This window comes from Oncorhynchus nerka, linkage group LG27, assembly GCF_034236695.1.
Source record: "Oncorhynchus nerka isolate Pitt River linkage group LG27, Oner_Uvic_2.0, whole genome shotgun sequence".
In the NCBI taxonomy this organism is placed as follows: domain Eukaryota; kingdom Metazoa; phylum Chordata; class Actinopteri; order Salmoniformes; family Salmonidae; genus Oncorhynchus; species Oncorhynchus nerka.
Genome location: NC_088422.1, coordinates 29605048 through 29616095, shown reverse-complemented (window position 1 = coordinate 29616095; position 11048 = coordinate 29605048). Strand labels below are relative to the sequence as shown.

The 11048-nt window shown below is 38.7% G+C and overlaps 1 protein-coding gene across 6 annotated transcripts in view; it reads left to right on the top strand.

Moving 5' to 3' along the window:
• Positions 1-416: 416 nt before the first annotated feature.
• pbx3b (pre-B-cell leukemia homeobox 3b) overlaps positions 417-11048 on the top strand; it is a 95102-nt gene continuing 84470 nt past the window's right edge. For all 6 annotated transcript variants that reach the window (XM_029637691.2, XM_029637690.2, XM_029637695.2 and 3 more), the window contains exons 1-2: positions 417-1377; positions 2099-2172. In XM_029637691.2, coding sequence (XP_029493551.1) covers positions 1184-1377; positions 2099-2172 — 268 coding nt within the window. In that variant the 5' untranslated portion in view covers positions 417-1183. The remainder of the gene's footprint in view (positions 1378-2098; positions 2173-11048) is intronic.

Sequence of the window (11048 nt, the reverse complement as noted above, 5' to 3'; positions counted from 1 at the left end):
ATTATAAACATTTTTAATGCTTGCCTACCCTATGAGCCTCAGCTTGGTAGAGATGACTATACCATAGCCCTGAAAAGGAAAAGGTCTGTGCAATTCATTATCAGTTTTGTATTAAACTATATAAAGATCTGATTAGGCCTAAGCATTTAATGGAATGACAGTATTTTGGTGCACGTGCACTTGTGAGGCATACGACAAGTGGAACTACACCGTTATTTCGTCATTATAATCACCATCTCAAGCAATGCACTAGAATTTTAGCTTTCGGGGTTCCAGAGAAGTGACAAGAATATAGACCCCTCCTCTGATGGGCGGAGCGTGCATTTGTATTTCGATGTTGTCTTTTTTTTCTCCAGCTCTTGTTCTGACACGTTTGCACTGAGTGAGTGGCATTGGCACACTTTCAATCGCTCACTACCTCTGCCATCAAACAACATAAAGCACACAGAGGCAGAGGCTCGCGCTCATAAATTTCAGCAGGCAGATATTTTTGCGCATCGCTTTACAGCGTGTAGCCTAATTAATTTCTCGCTGTTCTTTTTTTCTATAATTTTTCCACTAATGCAAAACATTTAAAAAAAAATAATTGCAATACATTTACAGGTAGCAGGTAGGCCTACTAATTTACTGCCTAAGTGTTCTATTTTTTATATTTTCATTCACATGTTTATTGTTAATTTTCACTGGATATTTTGTTTCCTGCTGACAATAATGGGGATTTGAACACTTTCAAGAGGAATTGTACGAGGAAACATAATCAAAAGAAGACGACTAATAAATGACAGATCAGCAAGGAGCAATCATACACAACTCGTCAACTCAAAAGACGAATTGACAAGAGGACTCCTGCAGGATACGAGGGACAGCGGCTGTCATTTTGACAAATAAGTTTGAACAATTATAGCTTATGTATTTTCGGACAAAAACATTTATACATACTCACACTTCGGACCGTGCATAAAGAAGGAAGATTGCAAGAAAGTGATTACTTGGACACGCGATATTGATACCATTACTGGTACTAACGTTAGCCTATTTATTTTTTCTTATAGGCTACGCGTAAACGCAATATCACCAATATACAGCTCTCTAACGCAACACATGTTGTAGTTGTTTTTTTGTATGTGAGTTTTTCAAGCCAAGTTTCCATTTGTGTGGCTTCGTGATTCTGTTTCGGCTGACTATGGACGAACAAGCCCGGATCATGCAGGCTCTCGGCGGTGTCAGCTTGGCTGGCCACTCGATACAAGGAGGCATGGCACTGCCGCCTCCACATGGACACGATGGGATAGATGATGGGAGAAAACAAGATATCGGTGACATTCTGCATCAAATAATGACCATTACTGACCAAAGTCTGGACGAGGCGCAAGCAAAGTTGGTTCATTTATATATTTTCTTTACAAAACACTTTACGCACCATTACTCACTATAGCTAATTAACATTAACATCCATGTAATAAAAGGCTGGCTATAAAATGCTGATCCATATGGCAATCCCATGGTCAAAGTTATTTGCAGGGGCCAATGTAGATTAAAAAGGTAACACCTGTCACCCAGTAATTCTAATAGTTTTGAAACTTGCTTCTGGCTGGGGAGGCAAAAAAAACTTGTATGTGCAAAGTGCAGGCTTTACATTGCATTTACATATAATGTTGCGAACTGGTAGGTTGGGGCTCCTGTAAACATTGATGCGTATTTGTAAAGTACTGTTTTACAGTAACTCCTGATATTTAAAAATAACGTTGGCTAATGTCCAAATTTAATTCCATGTTAAGTTATTTACCAATAACAACCATTTTGAATGTAGGCATACACTCTTAGTTTCAATTGTGCATTTTCTACTAATAAACTTTTTTAAAACAAACTTTGAAGTCTTACAAAATAGCATTTCAACAAACAATGCATCCATCGTCATTCGTGTTGACAAATCACTGTTTATGCTACAACTTTGCGATGCTTGTCAACATGTGCAAAATGAGCAAGACCTCGAAGTTATTGTAAAGAACAAAGACAGATTATTATCTCAAAAGTTTTAACAACTGAGGTGTTATAGTGACTATATTTCAATGTTGGTTCTTGTCTCAAACTGAAACAGGAAACATGGACTGAACTGCCACAGAATGAAACCTGCACTCTTCAGCGTCCTCTGCGAGATCAAAGAGAAAACAGGTAAGACTTCACATTAATTCAAGTGGAAGATGTAACAACAGGAGGACTGTATCAATAGGCAACATTGCTGAGCCCCAACGCATTTGCACACCGCCATCTTTACTCTCCCCGTTGGCAGCTTTATCCGAAGTTATCAAGCGGGAGACAGAATCAGCTCCCGTCCGTTATGACATTTTAAATGGGGAAATTCAGGTTATGGTTAACGTTACAGCCTTTGAGAAGCATCTGCAGATCTCCGCAAAAAGGTTTCGGTGCTCTCATGTAGAAATTGATATAGGGTTGTTGTCCGATGGTTACATAGGGGTGGAATGGACAATGAGGTGCGTAACATTCCTCCATATTTTATCATAAATAAAGGAAATTAACTTGCTTTGGTTTTATTAGGCTACACCACACCATGTGCATTATATGAGCCGTTTCAGCGCCATGCATCTCGTTTTTTATTATTAAGTATAGCCAACAGTGATGGTAATTATTAATCCTATATTTAGTCAGTTAGATTGTAATCTCGTGCTTAATGAGGTTTGCTGTCCAAAGGATGGATCACTATTGGCATTATTGGCACGAGTCTAACCATTGTTGCCTTCTGTAACGCACATAAAGCATTCAGACGATCAATAGAGCCAGCCGTTTCTAACGTGACAAGCTAAGTGCAATGATACTGTGGAAAGCATATATAAGAGCATTGTGTAGCCTAATAGAAAACATAATATTCAAATATCTGCCCAGCATGTGGGGACACAGATTTTAGAACCAGTCTCTTGCCCACATTAATATTAATTTCCTAATACAAATGGGTAGCCTACGAAGGAGTAACTGAATGAGGGTTAATATATTGTTAGAAAATAGGACTTGATTTAAGATTGGTATATTTTTTTAAACAGGAAATTGGTTTGGTCGTCCTTAGTAGCCTTCTACAAGGTGATGAGTTAAACTCAAAAAGTTAAATAGGCTTCCCCCAAACAACACTATTGTGTGTGTGTACAGGCGGTGTGAGTGAGTTTGTGCATGCCAGTCTGCGCGAGCGCATGAGTGAACAATTGTGGACCCATGCTACTTTAAGATAACCCTTTTCAAATTCTAACCATGATAAATCCACAAGCTACTAAGGTTAGCATACTAATTGTGCAACCTGTCTTATGAATCGTTCTTGTGCTTCGCAATGCCATGCAATCCTGACATCACAGCAAATCAAACACTATACATCGATAGAACACTATTTTATTATAATGCACATTTTCACTTCTGTTTTTTTTGCCCAAAATCTTTCTAGTGAGCCTGAGGGTTTTGCCGAAAGGAGATTGCTCATAAGAAGACACGAACCACATGCTACAGTCAGTGATGTGACGGTGTGCATCTTGAATACGCTTTTGTTAGGGTAGGTAGCCTAGACCAGTCGTTACAAGGCCAGATGCATATCATATGGTCCTAATAAATATAATATCACTTTTGGATATGACAACAAATACTATGATTTTACGCCCACGCTATTGGAGAAGGTGTTTTTTGTGGATAGGATACTTCTGAAAATGTTGATGAGCCAAAAGGAGGTTAGTGCTAGTCAACTTCTCACATATAAACCTATTACAAAGATGTGTTTGTACCGCAATGCAATATACAAAATTAACATTTTCACTATTGTAAGTGTCTATATTTGTAATATTTAATTGAACCTTTATTTAACTATGCAAGTCAGTTAAGAACAAATTCTTATTTACAATGACGGCCTATATGAAAACATATAAAAAATATTGCTGTTGAGTCATTGCTAAAGGGTGTGTGGCTGATTTTCTGGGGGATACTTTATACATTGTAAAAGGCAGAGGCTCTTCATTTTTATCCACAATATTTACTCAATATTTGTTGTTCAAAGTCACTCACACATAGATACCATAGAATGTATGATCCTGTGTCTGGTTCCACACACAGAGAGACAGGGAGAGCGTTCAGTATCTGGATCTTATCCTTGTCCCAGTTCGTCTGTAGTTGACATCACAGGGGCCAACAGAGACATTTATATTGCCCTTTAAATATTTGACATGACTTGAAGTGTAGGTAGGCCATCAGTAAAATGTCACAGGAACACAAGACTTTATTTTATGCATTTAACATTTAAATAATTTCAAGTTATTGAAATGTTTTATTCTATATCAAGCTGTTGCAGAAGCATTATAAGCTGTCCACTTTACTCTCGCTAGTGAACTGTGATCTTCGATACCAATGGTGAATCATATTATGTCAAGTTCCAGTCGTTTATGACTACAAAAGACAGTATTACAACAGTGGTGCAAGCGTTTGGCATTTTCCCCTGCATGTTGGTCAAGGCCACGTTTGGTATTTTGGTATCCTTTAAAAGAGTGAGAGAGAGAGGGATGACAGTTGTCAAATACCGGTAAACTCTTAAACTCAGTTGAAAGTTGCCTATCATACAGAAATCCCTTAAATTACATTCATTTGCTACTGCTTTTAAATAGTGACGAGGTGTCAGATGCATGGCCTCTGTGTGGCTTATAAGCAGAAGTGACTTGGGTGAGATCATAAAACTTAATGAACTTCTCGGCCACAGAAGGTGTCTGCAGGGGCAGGAGAAGGACCCTCGTGGCTGCCTAGCCTGCTTGAGGTTTTCTTTATGCCTGTCGAGAAGAAAGTGGGAAAGTGAGAGAGTGATTGTGTAAGAAAAAGGGGGAACATGATCACTGGATGTTTTAGCTCTATGTAACGATGTGTGAGCAACTGTGAGTATACTGTATGTTTTATACTGTATGAGTGTGCATCATAGATTAATCCATGCATTAGTATTAACACACACGATATGCATGTATCCCTACACGCTTTCAGATCTAAACCCCACCTGTAGGATTTATCTCCGTGGGCACATGTTGGATTACTTTTGACATTTTTATATTTTATATGACATTAAATATCAAATTAATTATACATGAGAAATAGAGTCTCTAAGTATGCTAATTATTTAAATGAGCTTGTTTACTATTCCAGTTGTTGTAATATTCTTTAATCCCTTTGATGGTCTTTGTTTCAATGTCATTTTCCACAAGAACTAAACCAGTAAATAATATACTGTACTTCTGTGCTACTTTGTTTGAGCACTCAATTTGGAAAAGCCTGTGTGTAGCAATGCTTCTGGTTGTACATTTTCTCTATCCCAGTCCCTCTGATCAGTATGTGTTTTGTGTGCTGTGTGAAGTATGGGGTAGCTGTAAAGTCTTTGTTTTTACTATTGAGAATTTAAATCCAGTTTTAGTTTGGAATTGAGATGTGTGTGTGTGTGTGTGTGTGTGTGTGTGTGTGTTTTGACATATGGACATTATTGATCTCATTTTAATCAGATAATCCAGTGCTTTATTTAATTATACTGTATCAATAGATACATAATAAAACTGTATCAGTAGTTTCATAATACAATTAAATGCAATTAGTACAATGTACATGTAAGGAGAGAGAAATCTTTGAAAATATAAAATGCTTATTATTATTCTTGGATCACATTGTACCAGCTGTAAATAGAAACAGGCTAAATCAAACCTGAAGTGTTTGTATTGTAGCCATGTAAACAATGACAGCAAACATACTTGGATTTACAACTGTTTGAAGAGGTAATGGATGATGTGTGTGTCTATCTGTGTGTGTATGTGCATATATCTCTGTGTGTGAGAGAGTGTGTCTGTGTGTGAGTGTGTGTGTGGTTATTCTGCGGTTTGGAGTCACAGCCTTCCCCCTTTTAGCCATTGACAGAGCTCAGCTGGTCTGGTGGCCTTCTTAACCAAACTGTTTTTCTCTCCCACTGTGGGTCATTCACATGCCCCCGTGGCATCATATAGAGGGATTGTTTGCTCCTTTCATGTCTGTTCACTGGCACATAATCTCAATGTCATTTAGCCACCCAATGATCCCATCCGGGGAAAACCATATCCAACCATAAATTTGACAGCAGTGCAGCAAACAAATATGTCTGTAACTACTTTATGTTTACAGGATATGCTTCAATACTGTGCAGAACATTCTTTTTTTTTTACATTCATATGTATGTTAGAAGTAAAGAAGGCCATTTTAACTCACCTAGAATCTCAGAAACTCACTAGGGAACTTGGTGCATGGCGGTGGGGGGAGGCTCAGTAGCCCGTGTTGTGTGGTTGGGAAAGAAAGTGGGATGCACTTGACTGGTGAACAGACTATTTGTAGTGTTCAGAGGAATTTTGGCACTCTTCTTACTCTTATTGTAGACCCAGAGCAGATTTCCTCATCGCTAATGCCCTAGAAATATTAATTCACTTTGATATGCTAATTAGGGGGCATTATGCAAGAAATTAGATTAAGTGGCAGCATGAAGTCATTTGCCTGTCAGTAAATTGAGTGTTTTTAGCAGGAGGGGTTTGTTTTTTCACTTTCTCTTGTTTTTGCATTTCAATGAGCTGAATGTGAGATATTGCTGAAACTGCTACAATTCTTTACCTTTTTATTGTCCATTGTTTATTTTCTCTCTCACTCATCATGTTTGATACCAGCAATCTGCAAATGAGGACACGTGTTTGCTCTTTGACACATTCCTTTTGTCCACACATCTTCTGAATTGTGCCCAGCATGTCAGAGGTAGATAAAGAAAAGTAAACTCTAAAAAGATACATTTGCAGGTTTTTTTTTATTACTGTAGCTTGAGGAAGACATACAGTGCATTGGGCATGAGATCTCAGTGCTAATCAGATGGGTTTTGCAGTAGTTTCTCTGTGCTGGGTTTGTTTTCTCTCCTCTCCTCTCTCTCTTGCCCTGGAAGCGAGGCTTGCATCAGCAGCGGGAGCAGCAAGAATAACAAAGGTGAAAGATTACCTCCATATGGTATTTCTGACCAGGAAAAGGAAAGGTTCTGCAAAAGCACTCCTCTTTGATGTGAGGTTTAATCAATAGAAAGAGATTACAGAAAACTATTACAGGCTAAATCACAGCGCGCCACAGAGGCTTAGTCCTCTCCACAGCTCTCTCAGCTGCACTGCACTCCTCCTGGCTGTGTATTGACTTGTTGTTTTCCTGACCTTTGACTCATCAAGTTCAGAAATGGGAGGTCTGGTCTGGAGAGGTAGGAGATTGCAGGAGGCTCAGACTGATAAATGCCCAGATCCAGTGTATAGAGCAGTGGATTAGAAAGACTAGTTACAGTATCTGACTAGGGGGGTAGGGTTATCCGACATGTTAGCCTCCTCATACTGCTGATACCACTGCTGAACATGCCACAGTATTTGTCTGTTAGTTAATCTATGTGCATGCTGTGGTTATGAACAGTGGACTGGCTGAGTAACTTTCAGATTGAGGTTGTAATTAACCACATGCAAGGCTGACTAAAAGCATTACCTTGAGTAAATATAGTTAGGATTGAGGGTGTAAACGTTTGTCAAACCTTTAGGGAACATTCATTTTAAAGCTCCCTGACAAAGAGTTAATGAGACCCCTAAATCTAGTTTGTTGTTAATTTGATATGCCATTATGATTATTATGAATATTATGATTATAGTTATATTAAATTGAGAAAACAATGAAGTTAACAGTGTTACAATCCTTACCATGGCCCAAGATCAAAAGTCAATATTTGTGAAGACTGCCTTGTTCTTTACCCTTTGCTTTTTATAGTGTTGATTTGTGCAAAATACCACAGTCAATGTATGCCGTGGAACAGAAATCCATTCAACAGACAGACAATTGACTTTTGGATGCTTTTTGTTCGAGAGTGCCTCAGTGATGCGGCTGCAGCGACTAGATAGCGCTCGGCAGAATGGCTCGCTCACAGCTGGGTTCCTGGCCGTCTCAATGGCAGGGCTACTTGTGCTTCCTCTGCAGCGGGTAGGGGATTGGGAAGATGGGGAGGTTATCTAAGCAGCTCCCAAATCCCCTGCTTTCTCCTAACAGCAGAGAAAAAAAGGATATGATAAAGAGAGAAAATAGAAAAAGTGGGGTGCGTATCAGTATCGATGGGGAAGGAAATCTGGAATGTCATATGTTCACATTCTCCCAGTATTTGTCATATTTTGTTTTCCCGACTGCAACAGTATAACAGCACCTGAATCTGATTCTGATCTGAATGAGGTGCTTTGATACGATAACCTGCTGGTGCTGATGACCCTCCGTCTGTGCTCACACAGACCCCATCTTATGCTTGCCTCTCTCGCTACCTCTTCTATAGCTGGAAGCATTTTCTGTGGGCTTCTGTGCGAACAGCAGCCCATAATTGTATTTTTGCCCATACATTATACCAATTAGTCTTTATGGCAACTGGCATAAAAATGTGCATCCTCCAACAATATTTTAGTAGGTTAATTGCAACATTTCTCAATTGTACAGTTGGTGAAATAGTTATCTTCAGGCGGTGGCAGCCAGGAGAGGCTGCTCGGGATGCAAAAGGGAAAGCTTGATTGAAACGTTTGACATCGGTAAAGCTTGGAGCAGCATGGCCCTTGCTTGCTTTCTGTGCACTCCATTATCCTCAGTGTTCTGGTCCCTCTCTCAGCTAACCAAACAGAGTATCCCACCTGAACCAACATGCTGCTGAAGCGTGATGAATAATAGAAAAGAAAATTAGAATAAATCTCTCAGATCCTCCTCAGCATTGTTCGGCCTCATCCATCAGGAAGAAAGGCTCCTCCCACATTGACCCAGTCTGGGTATCAATGACATTGTCTTATATTTGCTAATCTCATTTAATAAATGTGGTCCCTGCACCCCCACCCTCAACTCTGGAGATGAGCTCATGTTTCATTTAATTACTTTCTCCCTCAGATCGTTCGGTTTGCTCCATTCTTTGTTATTCAAGAAAATCCAGTGAATATGAACATGTAGAATATTACCTCATAGACAGAATTCTGTTATTGGAATTTCATTGGACTTTATTAATTCAGTTGGCTTCAAAACTTTTTTTTTTGTCAATGGGAATAAGTTTGTCTGTCGTGTTAGTTAATTCAAGATGTTCAACCCCTGTATAACTGATCATAATCTATTTTTTAACACACTTATTTCCCTGTGATCATTGCATATAGCTTCGCCCTCCTCTCCAGTGGTCAGATGTCATAATGTTTCCCCGTTTCCTGGTGCTTTATGTTCATGTTGGAGAAATTTTTGCAACATGGAGGTAGCTTGTTCCCCATCAGGACCCTGGCATCTGTTAGCTAGGCGTCTCCTCTAATATATTACTGGAGTTGTGCGCCCTTCAGACCAGAAAGAGACCGGCTGATGAATTCGATATCACCTTTGACTTGTCAGCTATTCTTTGCAGGTTAACCAAATTGTGCTAAGTATGAAACATTACATTTTCATTCAATGAAGTGAATGTTAAGCCAGCCACAGCTGTTTTCAATATTTTATGCTTTTCCCCTGACATGTATATGACATAAGTACAATTTGTGATGTGTTGTCATCAATAATTTTGTCAGAAAGCATAAAAGCTTGAAAAGCCATCCAACCACAGCAAAATATAAAATTACCATTTACCCATGCTCACCTCGCTGGACGGTTCCTGTCAGATATAGATTGAACAGCGAGTAATTCTGTTAAATCAATTAGTTTTATGTTTATTTATTGATGTTGTCATAAGTATACATTAGTATGCCAGATTTGTGTTGGTACTATTCAGTTCAAGCCCATTGAGGAATAGTCTGAATGTATCTTATGGAGCGATAAGTGATATTGATTGAGTAAGAGGTAATCACAGATCAGGTCAGGTAACAGAGACACTGGACCAATGCAATGGGGAGACTGTTACACAGTAATATGAATGATACAACTAGAAACAGAGCAAAGGTTTGGTTACCGGATGTTCCCTATAGAGTTTCTTTATCTGAGTCCAATCCTGGTCTTAATGTTTTAACGCAGTATCATTAGATGGTGGAACAATATTTCCATAGAGTGTTATTAGTATAAAGAGTGTCAGATGGAGAGACTGGTACAAAGCAAGTCCTCTCTTGGTAATGATACTGCTATTTATAGGTCCTCATTTCATTAGCTCCAGTGTTTCAGAGAATATATTTTCTCATGGGGCAATAGATGCCTGATGTTCATTTACTCCCCATACACATTAAATGTGGACAACCAACATGCCAGAATGTTTTTTAGTAAAGAGGGGCTCCTCTGCTATTACAGGAAATATTATTGGATGTTATTTGTTTTAGTGTTGATCTATTCTATGATTGACTGACTCATCTTTAGAGGTTTGATGATACATATCATATTATCCATGTAATACAGTAACAGGGTATAGTGAATGGAACTCTTACAGGTGATCATTTTTCCTTCAGAGAAGTGTTGGCATTTTCAATTTCATCTAGATTATTCGATTTGCCGATTTTATTTGAACATTTCTAACATTTGAACATTGCAAGGCTTCAAATCATTATCCGTGTTATCACACACATACTGTACAATGTTGAATAACGTTATGTAGCTATTATAGAAAACAGAACAATGTGTTATTGTTTTCTATTTCTGCCCTCATCACATGTAGTGTTTTCACAAAAGGTGTTTTCTAAAGTTCTCTCCTTATTTGTTCATCTGTAATTGAATCCCTTCTTCTATTGTTCCACAAGCCATTGTTCTACACGGTTCATACATTAGAATGATATATTGAAGGCAGAAATGGGAAAAAGACTGCAATGCAATGAAAATTTAATCAGCGTCTTCTGCTGCTTTAATAAGGCAAATAATTCTTATTGGCTGCTGTGTTAAGATTTCTAATATTTAATTCATACCAAACCTTGCATTATTCTGCCCCTGCCCTGACAAGCCCCACTCTGCTGCCTGCCAAAAGGCAACATTAAAAACTTAAAAGCAGATGTAAATGTCTGAAGGCATCTGGATGGCCAGTTTTGAAGTCATCACTAAAT